Raw genomic sequence first — 16,564 nt, forward strand, 5'->3', positions numbered from 1 at the left:
AAGCGGCGATCACAGGGACTGGAACGCTGGCAGGCTTGTAGTCAGGAGATCAGCGGCAGGAATGGAGGTCAACGGCAGAGACACACTGGCTGGGCTCCGGTATTTTAGTTTAAAAGCCTTACCTCCCAAGGTGGTTTGGGCTGGACTGGCTGGCTGAGTCCCACCTGAGGCAAAAACGTGCTGTTGCTTTTAGCAAAAGCATGGCAAGGAAAGCCACTTTCCTTTTTTAAAAAAGTGCTCAAAAGAGCTGAGCCAGGCCATAAAGAAAGCATGGCTATTGTTAGGCTATCTGGAAGATTTAGAGTTCGAATTTCGACCTTCTGGTTCGAGGATAAAAAATGATAAAGGCTGCTATAATAATATAAATTAGTAATTTAATTAAAGCCATGCTGATAGATAAAGTCATTAGACCACGCGCTTGTAAGAATTCAAAATCGCCGCTCCAGTCATTATTACCTCTTCCTCAGTCTGCTGGCCAAGCAACCACTCCCCCCCTAACCCAGGAGATTATAAACTCTTCCCTGTGTGGAGATGTAGGTGTCCCCACGCCCAAAGAACCGGAACCAGAAACCCGTTGGACCACGGTAAATGTAGTTTGATAATGTCCATAGAAAATACATACATATATATATATACTTAAAGATGACATCTCCCAAATTTCACTTTTACAGCTGATGCACATTTCCACTGGTTTTAATATGTGTCATTGATCAAGACCTATTTCCAAATTGTTGATAGTTGCATTGGTGTGGTAGTTTCAAGTCTACATCCCCAATCATGTCCTCCTCAGCCCATGTGTTCAAACAGTTGTTATTCTTATATGTTTCCTCTCTTGCAGTTCTTCCTCTGAATGTGGGTAGCGTTCTTTACCATAAATCCTTCAGAACTGTCCTGGGACATTGCATTGCTGCTGGTACAGAAGTCCATTACATTCGATTTTACCACAGTGTATTGGTCTCTATGTACAATGTTCTTCTGGCTCTGCTCCTTTCGCTCTGCATTAGTTCCTGGAGGTCTTAACAGTTCACATGGAATTCCTCTAGTTTATTATTCCTTTGAGCACAATAGTATTCCATCACCAGCATATACCACAGTTTGTTCAGCCATTCCCCAATTGAAGGACATACCCTCCTTTTCCAGTTTTTTGCCACCACAAAAAGCGCAGCTATAAATATTTTCGTACAAGTCTGTTTATTTATGATCTCTTTGGGGTACAAACCCAACAATGGTATGGCTGGATCAAAGGGCAGGCAATTTTTTTATAACCCTTTGAGCATAGTTCCAAATTGCCAGCCAGAATGGTTGGATCAGTTCACAACTCCACCAGCAATGCATTAATGTCCCAATTTTGCCACATCCCCTCCAGCATTCATTACTCTCCCCTTCTTTCATTTTAGCCAATCTGCTAGGTGTGAGGTGGTACCTCAGAGTTGCTTTGATTTGCATTTCTCTAATTATTAGAGATTTAGAACACTTTCTCATGTGCTTATTGATACTTTTGATTTCTTTACCTGAAAATTGCCTATTCATGTCTCTTGCCCATTTATCAATTGGGGAATGGCTTGATTTTTTATACAATTGCTTTAATTCCTTGTATATTTGAGTAATTAGACCCCTGTCAGAGTTTTTTGTTATAAAGATTTTTTTCCCAATTTGTTGTTTCCCTTCTGATTTTTACTACTGGTTTTTGTTTGTACAAAAGCTTTTTAAGTTTAATATAATGAAAATTATTTATTTTACATTTTATAATTTTCTCTAACTCTTGCTTTGTTTTAAAGTCTTTCCTTTCCCAGAGATCTGACAAGTATACTATTCTGTGTTCACTTAACTTATTTATAGTTTCCCTCTTTATACCCAAGTCATTCACCCATTCTGAATTTATCTTGGTGTAGGGTATGAGATGTTGATCTAAACCTAATCTCTCCCATATTGTTTTCCAAATTTCCCAGCAGTTTTTGTCAAATAGTGGGTTCATGTCCCAAAAGTTGAGCTCTTTGGGTTTGTCATACACTGTCTTGCTTATGTCATTTACCCCAAGTCTATTCCACTGATCCTCCTCTCTGTCTTTTAGCCAGTACCATATTGTTTTGATGACTGCTGCTTTATAGTATAATTTAATATCTGGTACTGCTAGGCCCCCTTCCTTCACATTTTTTTTCATTATTTCCCTTGATATTCTTGTTCTTTTGTTATTCCAAATGAACTTTGTTATAGTTTTTCCTAATTCAGTGAAAAAGTTTTTTGGTAGTTTGATAGGTATGGCACTAAATAGGTAAATTAATTTGGGTAGAATGGTCATTTTTATTATGTTAGCTCATCCTACCCATGAGCAATCAATGGCTTTCCAATTGTTGAGATCCAGTTTTATTTGTTTGGAAAGTGTTTTGTAGTTGTTTTCATATAATTGCTGTGTTGTTTTGGTAGATAGATTCCTAAGTATTTTATGTTGTCTAGTGTGATTTTAAATGGTGTTTCTCTTTCTACCTCTTGCTGCTCTAATGTGTTGGTTTTCGGCTATAATCTTTTGGTTTTCCTTTTCAATCTGGTCATTTCTGGTATTCAGTTTGCTTACCAGTTCATTTGATTTCTGAGCCTCACTTTCCAATTGCAAAATTCTGCCTTTTAAACTGTTATTTTCTTTCCAGATCTCTTCCATCTTTCTCATCATGTCAGATTTGAACTCTTCAATAGCTTGTGACCAGTTTTCATTATTTTGGGAAGGTTTGGATATGATTACTTGTTTGTTCTCCTCTGCTGTTTGCTCTTTTGTCTGGATTTTCTCTGTGTAAAAGTTGTCGAGTGTTACAGATTTCTTCTTGATGATCTTTCTCTTCTAGGGTTCCCGATTTTGGCTTGCCATTGTTGTTAGCCCAGCACCTTCTCAGCTTTATCCTTACACTCAGGGTCTGTCTGCGCTCTCTAGGCTCCCGAGGTTTCAGGTCTCTTTGTTCTCGGGGTCAAGCCTCCTGGTGGTCCCCCTGGTCTGCCCCTCTGCCCGAGGCTCCTTCAGCAGTCTCAGGGAGCTGCTTCCACAGCCGTGCTCCTGTCTGCACAGGGTCCCCACTAGAGGTCTAAGCCTGCACTCGAGATCCTTGTCCGTGCCTTAGGGCAATGCCTTCACCCGAGCCAGCTCTCAGGGTCTGTATTCAAAGTCCGTGTGCGTTCTTTAGCCTCTTGGGGTCCTAAGTCTTGCTACTCTCAGGAACAGGCCCTGGAACTGCCAGTGACTTAATGGGTGCCCCAAACCTGCTTTAAGTCTTGTGAGCTGGCCTTGGTGTTGTACGTGGTGTGGGGGGTGGGGGAGTGGGAGGGTCTTCCTACGCTTGTGTTTTAGTGAGTGCTGTTTCACCCCTTTATAGTGTGGAAATGCCCCGATTCCATGTACCTTCAATGCTGCGGCCTGTTGTGGGGTCCCTTTGTTTGTCTGGATTTGTTTTTATGTCCCCTTGAGGAGTCCTGTATGCTTCGGTTAAGAGAGATCAAGCAGTTGCTCCTTACTCTGCCGCCATCTTAACCGGGAACCCACCTTCAACTTTTTAAAGGCTCGTCTTTATGTGTTGTCTTCCTTCATTAGAATATTACAGTATCATTTCCCTGGCTTTGCTCACTTCACTATGCATCGGTTCATTTAACTGTTTTTATATGAATCATTCAATTTTCTTAGTAATTCCTTTAATCAATTCTTATAGCCCAATAGTATCTTGTGACATTTGTATACCATGATTAAAAGTCTTTTGCCAATTTGTAGGCACCTCTTTAGTTTTCAGTTCTTTGTTACCCTAAAAATCATCACTATGCATATTTTTGTATATAGAGATTCTTTTTCTATTTTTTTGATCTCTTGAGGGACTAGATTCACTATTGGTATCTCTTGGTCATAGAGCATAGAGCTTTTTGTAACCTTTTGGATGTGGTTCCAAATTGCTTTCCAGAACAGCTAGACCAATTCACAGCTCCCCTGTCAGTACATTAATGAGTTTCTTTTCTACAACCCCTCCAGGTCTTTCCCTACACTACTTTGTACTTCATTTAATTGTTAAATTAATTTTCTTGAAGTTTATCTCTAGTTATGCCATTCCTCCCCATTTCCCATTTGATAAACTCTAGTGGTTCTCTCCAGGATCAAATAATAAAACCCTCTGTTTGTCATTCAAAGTCCTTCACAAACCAGTTCCCTTCTACGTTTTCAGTCTTCTCAAACCTTCCCCCTGCCAGATACTCTGTATTCCACTGTCACTGTCCTCCTTCCTGTTCCTTCACAGGACACTCCATCTCCTAACTTCTAGCATTTTCACTGTCTCCCATTCTTGGAATTTTCTCCCTCCTCATCTCCACCTTCTGGCTTCCTTGGCTTCTTTCAAGTCCCAGGTAAAAACCTATTTTTTATAAGAAGGTTTTCTCAATCTACTGCAATTCTAGGTCCTGCCCTTTCCCATCTTATTGAAAGCCTGGAGGATGGAGCACTAAATTCTAAGAACTTTTTTTTTAGTAGGCAGGATCTGGACTTTCCAGCTCATTTTCTACTTTTCCATCTGCTGCTCTGCATGGTTTGAACTCCATGAGAAAAGATGCCACCACACTGACCAACTCCTGGCATTCTCCTCTTTCTTTTGCAGCTGCCTTTTGAGTTATCTTCCCCCCTTTAGAATGGAAACTCCTTGAGGACAAAGACTGTCTTATCTATATTTCCAGTTATCTGTATCTCCAGTGCTTAGCACAGTGGCAGCACAGAGTAGGCATTAATAAATGCTTTTTCCAATTGAATTAAAATGAATCCTGTATGTATCTTGTTTGTATAAAGTTGTTTTCATACTGTCCCTCCACACTTCTCCCTCATTAGGCTGTGGACTCCCTGACAGCAGAGACTTCTTTTACCTCTCTTTGTATCTCTCATGGTTATCGTAGTACCTCGCATATAGCAAGTACTTACTGTTTGTTAACTAACCTCCAAGATTTATCATATTCCTTTTTGTCAGGTTTGTCAGGCTGATAGGTATGAGGTGGAACCTCAGAGTTGTTTTAATTTGTATTTCTCTAATTATTAGTGATTCAAGGCATTTTTGTTTAATGTGGCTACTAATAGTCTCTGTCTCTGGTGAAATTTTAATCTTCTCATATTTTATTAAATATGATTTTCATAATCTTGTGGTCAGCAAAGAATGTGTTTAATGTTTCTACTCTTATGCATTTGATTGGAATGTTTTTGTAAAACTATAATGAACAGCTGGAAAGTATGAAGACTCTTCCCTGTTTCCTTTTAATGATTGCCAGAGAGCTAATAACTCTAAGTTTCTTAAAGTTTAGTTCAGATATTTAACTTCTTTCATATTTATTTTGTTGCTAAAATTATGAGGTTTGTAAGGGTCACATTGAAGTCTCCCCAAATTATTATTTTGTTGTCCATTTCCAACTGTACTTTGTTCAACTTTTCCTTTAAGTACTCAGAAACTATATTAGCGCATATATAGAACTTATTGTGCTTTTTTCATTTTCTTCTTTTACCTAAGTCTTTTATTTAATGTCTCATCTGAGATCATTATTACTTTTGATAGACAATGAAGGGACTAAGACTGAACTAAAACAAATTGTTACTGATTCTAAGTGTTTATGTGACTCCAGTCTAGTGCTCATCCATTTTCTCTAAAGGGTTACTGAATTATCAGTCTCTATTGCACATTCACCTCATCTGAAGTTTTTTTCTTATAAGAAGGACCAAGTGCTCCATAGTTGTACTGCACAGTACTGAATTGATAGGGTTTCCCTACCCCTCCCCACAATGAATAAAGTGCTTTTGTTTGGAATTATGTTTAGCTTCCTGCATAATCTATCTCTATTTCAGTGGGCTGATTGTTCCTGAGAGAGAAGGCAATGCGACTGTCCCTGAAGTGGTAGCCACCTCTGGGTATGTTCTGCTGCACTTCTTCAGTGATGCTGCCTATAACTTGACTGGATTTAACATCACATATAGGTAAGCCCCTTTAGAAATGGTTTCAAGAATTCTTGGGCATTGTTTATATGTACTAGCTATTTCTCTATTGCAAACTCACCTAGACTGATTTTTTTCCTTTTTTTTTATTTTTTATTTTTTATCGGAAATAAGCAAGAAATTTAGCAAGAATGAACAAATAAGGATTTTCATTAAGTGAAGTCTGACATGTTTAAAGTGTTTACTTAATAGTTGGAAAAAATGAGGAAGGAAGAGAGCTGTTTAAAGGGAAGTTGATGTCATTGGGATTTAGAACAGCCCCTCTAGAATTTAACTGGGAAAAGCAAGTTTCTTCTGGCACCTGTTTATGAGGGAGTCAGTCAGTGCATTAGAAAGTGAGAATGCCTCAGATCCAGGAGTGCCTGGGCTCAGATCCTGCCTTGGACATATCCTGAGACTGTCTGGGTCTTTGGACAAGCAACTCAGCCTTTTAGTGCTCTAGAAAATTCTCTGTGGTCACAGAGAAGGTGCCAACTTTTACCAGTTGAGGGAATTTCCTCAAATGGAATTTCCTTTTTCAGTGAATTCTCAGGTCTTTTTCCATTCTCTTTTCCCTTCTCCTCATTCTTAAAATTCCAAAGGGATATATCAGATAACCAGTTTATGAGATCATATTGTGAGTTCTTTCTGCAGGTTCATTAGCCTTCACTGTCTTTTTTTTTTTTTTTTGTGGGGCAAGGAGCTTTAAGAACCTTGTCTTATGAAAAGTTTCAGAAACTCTAAGGTAGCAAATACACATTGGACAGGAAGGGAGTTTTTAGTGGTATCGGCAGGCATCCTCTGTGATGGCTGTTAATCTTTTTGTATGTTCCAAGTGATATTACTTTTTTTTTTTGACATGATTTAATGAACTTCATAAAATTGTATTTCTCTTTCCCTTTGGCCAGTGTTTCTAGTAAACTGACCGTGTAGTAGTAATGGTAGAATACTAGGATCTAACCAGTGATTAAAGTGAGAATGAGCCAGTGATTGGCCCAGTTTGACAAATAAGCTTGATGTCACATACTTAGGTGGGAAATTTCAGGGGAGAAGGGGTATATGGTCATTTCTAGGATCTCTGATTAGAATTGGCAGCCTTTACATAGATGATATCAATCATGGTCAATCTATGCCTTTTAAGAACTGTTGATAGATTGGAAACCTTAGAAGTATCAACTCCAGTTTGGAATTGGGTGATTTTCTTAAATTTAAAAGTTGCTGTCTTTTGTTTTTACATCTTCTGCATTTCCCAATGTACCTCTCCTTCATCCCTTTCAGAAAGCAATACTTTACAGTGAAAAAAATCAAAAGGTAAAAACAATTAAGCAAAACCAACAAGTATATTAAAATAGCTTATCAATATATGCAGTTTTTTAATACATACTTCCAATTACTCTCTCTTTGTATACTTATTTTAGAATTTATATTTTTTGTAAATCAATCCTAGATATGTTTCTCTTGTGGGTTTTTAGGGCATAAGATTGGAGGGAAAAAGTAGGCTGATTCTAGAATTGTCCATCCAGTTATGGTGCCAGTACCATAAGGAAAGGAAAATATCTTGGAATTGAACATAACATTTTTGAACTAAAAAAGCAAGCTCAAGGGACAGAATAGGTTAATTAGACTTCATAAATTAAAGAAGTTCTATGAAGTAATAAAATGAAAACTCTGGGTCTAAAAAGCAAAATGAAATAGTTTTGTGAAGAAGCTGATGGCCAGAGAGGTTGACTACAATTAGTGAAATCCAAAACCCTGAGAAGAAATCTCCACAACTTGGTCATTGCTAAAGAGGATGATACTGAACTTAGGAAAAATACATGGATTCTTTAGACCTTTCCTACCTTCTTTTCTTTGCCACTTAACTTGCCTCTTATTCATTAGGTGGGGCTCCTTATGACTATCCAGAATCTCCCATTGCAATTCCCCATCTTGGCCAGTCCTTCATCCCAAAATACCACACAACCCCCAACCCACCCCCATCCCTCCAGACAGCATTCTTTTTCTTTTTCCTCCCACCGTGGTATTTCCATAATCAAGCACTTTCACTTTAATAATGCAAAAATTTGTATATATGTATGTGTATACACACTAATTTCTTACATATATGTATATCCATATATAATGTACAATATGAAAATATCTCAAATGTTAAAAGATCTATGAAAGTGTTTATATATAGCATACACACATTATATAATTGTCTTACGCATACACATATATACATATCTTATGACATCATTAATATTAGATGCACACACATATTTAAGTTTCATATTTGGATTAAAATGATGAACAGCGCAAGTACATAATGGGGGGGATTTGGGAAGAAAACAGTTTATGTCAGAAAATCTAGAGATTTTATTAGACTGCTGACTAAAAAGTCGGTATGGGTTAACAGTATTACTTGCTAAAAAAGCATGTGTATCTAGGCTATATTAGTAGATACTTATTTTCCAGGATGAGAATAATAATTTTGCTATCTTCTGCCCTGATCAGGCCAAATATCAAATATTATCTTTATTGCATCACATTTTGATTTTAGAAGTACATTTCCTGTTCCTTTTCTATACCTGGTCCTTCTTACATTCTTCCAGTCACCTTTGGAAAATGGAGTTTTCTAATTTTTCACCTTGTATATGAAATATTTTTTCTCTGCTTTAGCCTGTGTGCATGGGTATGCACATAAACACATGTTCCCCCATTAGAATGTAAATTCCTTGTGAGTAGGGATTATTGTTCTTTGTACTTATATCTCTAGTGCTGGCATATAGTAGGTACTCAGTGCTTGTTGATTGATTTTCAGATTACTACTAAGTCTTATAATTTTCCTCTAAATTATATAGCAAGAGAATAGGGAACCAGCAAGCTTTTCTTTAGTGAAATTAAATCACTTGAGAATCCTCTGGAAATGACTACTTAGCTGGCCATTCCAGATGTAGTTTCCTTCATCATCATTTGAAGAAAACTGTATTCTGTTGTTTATTGCTATGAGAGACTTTAAAACATAGAGAGAGGAAACATAGTGAAATGACCCTGAATTTGAAGCTAGGAAAACTATTTGCATCCTTGCTCTGCTCTGTACTGTCAAAAGATGGCTAAGGCATTAGACTTTTCTTCCTTAATCAAATAGAAATGATATTATCTTTGCCCCTCTCATAGGGTTATTTTAAAGAAAACCCTTTATGGGGTAACTGGGTAGCTCAGTGGATTGAGAGCCAGGCCTAGAGATGGGAGGTCCTAAGTTCAAATCTGGCCTCAGACACTTCCCAGCTGTGTGACGCTGGGCAAGTCACTTGACCCCCATTGCCCACCCTTACCACTCTTCCACCTATAAGTCAATACACAGAAGTTAAGGGTTTAAAAAAAAATAAAGAAAGCCCTTTATAAATCTTTTTTTCAACCCTTACTTTCTGTCCTAGTAAAACTCTTTAAGATGACAGAAAGGCAAGAGATCTAGGCAAACAGGGTTAAGTGACTTACCCAGGGTCACACAGCTAGGAAGTGTCTGTGACCAAATTTGAATCCAGGACCTCCCTATTCCAGGCCTTGTATTCTATTCACTTTGTGCCCTAGCTGCCTCACCCTTTCTAGTGATTAAAGGTTACCAGTTTAAGTTTAAAATGCCCTGAAATATCTTTATATAGACTCAGATATCTTACTTCTTGGTATCCTGCATTCTCTCTGCAAAGCTTACTCCCCTTGGTTAATTCAGTTCATATGTGCAATGAGATTTGTAGAGGGTTGGACCACATGTCATTTTTTTCAGCCACTAGTACTCTGTAAGGCAGTTTACTAACATATTGAGTCAGTATCCCCCCTCATATGACTAAGACTTTTAAATATTCCTGCTTTAGGTGACTACCCTTAATTTTTATGACAGTGGCAGGCAAAAAATTTTTTTAATCTATTCTCCATCTTCCTCCTTCTTAGTTGCTTTTGATCTAACATTTTTGAATGGTAAAACTTTAAGTAAATAGCTACTTTAATTAAAGTCCAATCAATCACCAAGCACTTATTAAGCACCTACTGTGGGCCTGGCATAGCTGTGCAACTACGAACATAATGGTGAGACAGTCCTTGTGCTCAAGGAGGTACAACTAATTTTGGCAAGTATTAGAGAAATGCCTTCAATCTTGTAATCATATTTTTTAGGATCCCCAAGTCCAATTTGTCACACAGTTTATGTTCACCCTCAGCAGTCATTCAGCTAATATTTATTAAATGCCTACTATGTAGTAAAGACTGTGATAAATAGAAAGAGAATAAATAGAAATGGCAAGATAATTTGGGGGAGGTCTTTAGTAGTTGTGGAGGATCAGGATAGGCTTCCTGTAGAAGATGCCTTTTAGAAGTCTTGAGATATCACTTCAAGGAAGAGGGAGATTATACAAGACAGAGGTGAGGAGGGAGTGTATGGCCAGCAGAAAGATCTGGAGATGACATATGGAATGATATATGTGAGGAATAGAGAGGAGGCCAGTTTGGCTGAATCTTAGAATGCAGAAGGAAAAGTAATATCCTAGAACAGTGATGGGCAAACTATGGCCCCCTGAAATGTTCTGTTCAGCCTTGTGACATTATTCCTAATCTGACAAATACCATGAATAGGATACAATACAATGAAACTTCAAAAGAGTTGCCTTAGAAACAGACTGACAGATGAGCATTTCCTTTCCTTTGGCCCCCTCTTTAAAAAGTTTGCCCATCACTGTCCTAGGAGATTGGAAAGATAGGTTGTAGCTAGGTTGTGAAGGGCTTTAAATGGATCTTCTATCCTATCCAGGAGACAACAGGAAGCCACTGAAGTTGATTGTGCATGGGAGCATAAGATGATCAGATGAGTGCTTGAGGAAAATTATGATAGGATATGAGAGAATGAAGAGAAGCTTGAGGTCAGGAGACCAACCAGGAAACTATGAGGGCCTAAAGTAAGATGGTAACTTTATTTGAGTAGGGAGTAGGAAGAAAGGACAAAATTCAGGAGAGGCTGTGGAGGTAGAAAAGGCAGGATTTAGCAACTGATTGAATAAGATATTGGATGCAGGATAGAGAGAAGTTGAAAATAAGGTCAAGGTTATAAACTTGAGAGACTGAAAGGATGGCATTGCCTTTGGCAGAAATAGGGAAGTTTGGAAGACTGGAGGGTTTGTGGGGAAAGATGATGAGTTCGGTTTTAAACATTTTGAGATGTTTCTACGACATTGAGTTCAAAATGCCCAATGGGCAATTGTTGATGCAGGCCTGAAGATCAGGGGAGAGTCTGAGTCACACTTAAATGCACACATACATACATGCAACCCCATGTTATATATACATCTCCTTTATCGATGTTGATAGTTAAACTCATGGGAGTGGTTGAGGTTACTGAGAGATAGTATAGAAAGACAAAAGAAGTCCCAAGACGAAACCTTGGTGATGAATACCTGTGGCATGATATGAATGATGAGCCAGCAAAGAGGACTGAGAAGTGGTCAGACAGATAGGAGGAGAACCAAGAGAGAGCAGTGCCAGGAAGATTCTAGGAGAGTGTCCAGGAAGAAGGGTATTCAGCAGTATTAAATGCTACAGGTGGTAGAAAAAGGATGAGAACTGAGAAAAGACTGTCACATTTTGTAATTAAGAATTAACATTGGTGATTTTGGAAGGAGTAGTTTCATTTGAGTGATGATGTTGGAAGCCAGAATTCAAAGAGATGAGTATTGAGTGAAAAGGGAGAAAATGGAAGGAGTGAACATAATCTTTATTTTTTTATTTTTATATTTTTTTTAAGGAATTTGGTGAAAGAAGTTGTTGACAAGTTCAATTCTTTACCTGTTTGGGGAATTATCTCTATATTTACAGAGCCCATACAGTATGATAGATCTAGGGAGTTTGTTCTCCTCTTTGCCTTTCAGTAGTAACCTTGCCACCAGTTGTGCTTCATCCTGTCATGTATGACTAGTCAGTGTTTTCATACTCTAGGCAAGGATGATTTGCTTTCAATACCAACGGGGTAGAATTTTTAAACACATACTGAGAGCCTCACTTTTTTTCTGCCTTTTTTTTCTAGCCTTTTTGAAAGTACTGATTTTCAGTGTACTGAATTACATCTGAAACAATTTTTTTAGAGTGTTAGACTGTAAATGAAGTTTCTTCCCCAAAGAGGAAAAAAAGATTTCTTAGCTGTTTTCTCTCAATTCTTTTCCATAGAAAGAATGCATTTGCCATTAAAATATAGGTTTATATAGACCCCCATCTCCTGGCAGCCACAAGTGCCTTGCCTTATGAAGATGAATTGCTTCACTCACTTAAGAGTGAGAAATGTTTTTCTTAGGTTACTGCTTGAGATTTGAATTCTCATAATAAACATTTAGAGAGCAAACTAATTTATGGCTTGATCCTCTTGGACTTTAGAATATGGGTACATATGCTTTTATCATTAATTATAAATAAATACAGGGGAAAATATTTTGGAATAAGTTTACAGAGTTTAACTCTTGTTATGATATCTTATATCCCAGCTATAATTGACCTTTGAGTTTTTCTCTTGTGCTTCATTAAGCATTTTTTGATCACTCTCATTGGGAATCTTTGAAAGAAATCAGAACTTATAAACTTGCCTCTTTCAGTGATTTATTGTTCATCTTTCTTTTTTTTCTTCTTTTTTTGTTGATCTTTAATTCCAATTTTTAGGTTACTTTAGAGTGAGTACCAAGATAATTGTTATGACTCATGCTTCCTTGAGAGATTAAAACTATATCACTGTTAAAACAAAAAGCTGGTTCTCCAATCCTCCCTCATGCCCTTGTTTGTTTTGTTTTTTTTTTTAAGCCCTTACCTTCCACCTTAGAATCAATACTATGTATTGGTTCCAAGGCAGAAAAGTGGTAAGGGCTAGACAATGGGGGTTAAGTGACCTGCCTAGGGTCACACAATTAGGAAATGTCTGAGGCCAGATTTGAACCTAGGACCCTTGTCTTTAGGCCTTGCTATCAATCTACTGAGGTACCCAGCTGTCCCCTCCATGTTTTTATATAACTGTAAAGAATGTTAAACATCTTGTTTTCCTACATAGGCACCATTATAACAATATCTGATAAATGCATTAACTGACCATTACCTATAGTTTTAAAGTTTATAAAATGCTTTTCATATATTATTTCATTTGGTCCTCATAATATTCTTAGGAGGGTAAGTACTACAGTATTACTATTCCCATTTTATAGACTTGGAAACAAAGGCTGAGAAATGTTAAGAAATTTACCATGGGTTATACAGTTAGAAACCCAAAAGGTCCATAGGTCGAGTGATTTGGAGCCAAATTAGCCTTAGAGTCAAAGAATGAACTTAGTACTATTTGTGCTTTAATTCTTTCTCCACCTCTACCCCTGATGGTTTGAATAGATTTTCCTTCCCCTTCTTCCTACTTACTGCCATCCTTGGGCCTTGCTTCTTATCATATTAGCCCTTGATTTTTATACTTTACTTAGACTCTGAAGGACTAGATACTCCTCAGCTGTGACTGTTTTCACTCTAGCCACTCTTTTGGCTCAGTCACAGTGCTGTTGTGATGCATGGTTAGGTAAAGGTTAGAATTGATTCATGGGTCTTTTGCAAGAGTTCTTCTAGGTACACTGATGTTTTGTTTGCTGCTGACTTTATTTCTATCTTCTTGTGCTTATAGTTATGACATATGCCCCAATAACTGTTCTGGCCGAGGAGAATGTAAGTTTAGTAATAGCAGCAACACTGTCAAGTGTGAGTGTTCAAAATATTGGAAAGGAGAATCATGTGATATTCCTTACTGTACAAATGACTGTGGCTACCCAGACCGAGGCTTCTGCAATTCAAGTGATGTTAGAGAATGCTCCTGCTTCCCAAATTGGCAAGGTAAGAATCATTTTTGCATATGCCATTCCTCCTTTGAGCCCCTAACCCTTCTCCTTTAGAGATACTGAAATGAATTCTGTGTGGATTTGTATCTATATCTACATTTATGATTATTGAACCTTCTTGAAATATTAGCTCATTAGGACCTTAATGCTATGCCTTTAAATTCTGAATTTGGGTAATTAAATTAGTATTGTATAGCTAGAAGAAAGTTTGGATTTGAACCACTAAGTATAAGAATACCTTGCTTCATATTCATGCAAATTTGGATTTGAAAACTCTGCAGAGTTATATATAGCATCTTGGGCTCAGCTGCTATGGGGACATGTCAGAAGTGTGGCTTAGGTAGTGAGAGGAATGATGATTATAAAATGCATTTCCCTAGGAGCATTCTCATAGAAGATCATAGAGGAGAACATATAACATAGTGGGCTCCCAACAAAGTCAAATCCTTGAATAGTATGTGGGGAAAAGGATATAGCCAAAATGGAGATAAGCCAAATTACAGAGACATCTTCTTTGCTCATTTTTAAATTTAAAGAAGAAAGTTGTTGCTCCCCAAACTATTCTGCTTTTCCTTTGTTGGAAGAATATGGATTTTTTTTAAAAAATCTTTTCCCAAGAGTTTTTTTTTAAAAAGCATTTTACTGACATTACTAATTTTCTCAGTGGTAGTCTGAGTTTTGTTGGCATTTAGATTTTCATTAATCAAGAAATTGAGTACTTGTTGAATGCCTTTCATTATCTTCATAATGCTAAATAAAAGTCACACTATCTTAAAATTGTTATGACTACCATGTAATGGGAAGTTTTTCATTTTGTCTAGCTTTAATTTAAATTACCTAAAGATACGTACATGAAGTTTATGACATAAATAATGTTGTATAAGTACCAGATTTGGTAACAACACAAATTAGAAGAGGGATCAAATGTTAGTATTCTTTGTACTAGTTTACTAGAGTAATTCTTAGGTTTTATAATCATCTTACTTAAACACTAATACCATTACTCATTGTCTTCCTGAAGGCTACTTCATGCAGTGCATGACTTCAAGTAAAATTTACCATGTCAGCAGCACAGGTGATGTGATTTTGGGCTTTGCTGTTTATTTGAAATCAGTAGCTATAATTCAGATTTGGACCATTAGCAGAACAGAACTAAGAGGGGAAAGTTCTGAAGCATTTTGTCTTCTATACAGTTGCTGAGGTTATGTAGTGGAGAGAGATAGACTTGGTGATCTTTCTGTTCTAGGTACATTTTTCAATAATTCATTGCCCCAGTTACAAACCTCCCAAAAATCTTCTTTCATTTACCAGTGTTCATTATGTTTCTCACAGGACCTGGATGTGCAATTCCTGTGCCAGCTAATCAGTCATTTTGGACTCGGGAGGAATACTCTCAGCCAAAGCTCCCTAGAGCATCCCATAAAGCTGTTGTCAATGGTAACATAATGTGGATTGTTGGAGGTTATATGTTCAACCATTCAGATTACAACATGGTTCTGGCGTAAGTTGAATGAGTTGTATTCTGCATTTTAAAATATGGTTAGTGTTAAAAACTGTTAGAACCCCAGAATCATAAAGAAAAAAACTTAACATTTCCTTTTCAAACACAATTTTGACATTGATGTTTAGTACTAGAGGTTTAAATATGTACTTGTACTAGAGGTTTAAAAAATGGGAGAAAATCACTTCTTTGATCAAAAATACTTGAAATGTTTTAATAGAAACTCAGTTAAAGACTTGGTACTGTGCTGGTTTTCAAGTAGAGAGCAAACATAAACAAGCATAACATATCCCCTTCTGCTAAGAACATTCTCCTTACTTGGCTTTCCTCACAATTAATTTCTCCTAGTTCTCTGTCTTCCTTTCTTCTCAGCAACTCTTTCCTTCCAGACACCATTCTGGTCTGAAGAGAAGGACATCTTAAGCTGATTGTTTTTTTTTTTTCAAAGGAGCTCTGATTGATGCTCTTGCTTGTATATTCAGACTAATTTTGGTAGGGTGAAATGATTTAGATAGTTTCTTTTAGAGAGGAAACTATCTTTTTAATTAAATTTTTTTACTGATATCTTTGGTTTTAACCTCATACCTTACCTTCCATACCTGACAAACCACCCCTTATAACAAAAAATACAATAGTGGGGGAAGAAAGTTAATCAGCGTATCACCTGAAACAGATAGTATATATAGTATCCCTTGCCCTTAGTACTACATGTCTTCAAAGAAGTGAGGGAAACATATTTTGCGGTCTTTTCTTGGGACAAGCTTTGTGATTTTAACTACCAAAATTTCATTTACATTGTTTTCTTTATGTGTATTGTTTTCCTTGTTCTCCTTGTTTCATTCATTATCAATTCATATAAATCTTTTGATGCTTATTCATTTTTCATATTAATAGTTCTTTACAGCACAGTAATATCCATTACATTCATCAACCACAGTTGTTTAGCCATTTCCTAATAAGAGAGCATCTATTTTGTTTCCATTTTTTTGCTACCGCTAAGCACAGCCAAGAATATTTTGTAATATATGGGACTTTTCCTTCTGTCCTTGAAATCCTTGGAGGATGCATTCCTAACAATAGCATCTTGGATTATGGACATTTTAGTCACTTTTTAATCCTAATTCCCAGTTGATGATAGACCAATTTCTAGTTCTACCAGCAGGCTATTTGTGTATAGTATTTTTCCACAGCCCTTCCAGGACTGACAAGGGGTGCCCTTCTTTC

The 16,564-nt window shown here is 37.1% G+C and overlaps 1 protein-coding gene across 1 annotated transcript in view; it reads left to right on the plus strand.

Moving 5' to 3' along the window:
• Positions 1-16,564, plus strand: part of ATRN (attractin) — a 250,649-nt gene that overhangs the window by 67,725 nt on the left and 166,360 nt on the right. Inside the window, exons 5-7 of the mRNA XM_044681784.1 lie at positions 5,840-5,968; positions 13,629-13,834; positions 15,172-15,340. Coding sequence (XP_044537719.1) covers positions 5,840-5,968; positions 13,629-13,834; positions 15,172-15,340 — 504 coding nt within the window. The remainder of the gene's footprint in view (positions 1-5,839; positions 5,969-13,628; positions 13,835-15,171; positions 15,341-16,564) is intronic.

Source organism: Gracilinanus agilis, chromosome 6 (assembly GCF_016433145.1).
Source record: "Gracilinanus agilis isolate LMUSP501 chromosome 6, AgileGrace, whole genome shotgun sequence".
NCBI lineage: Eukaryota > Metazoa > Chordata > Mammalia > Didelphimorphia > Didelphidae > Gracilinanus > Gracilinanus agilis.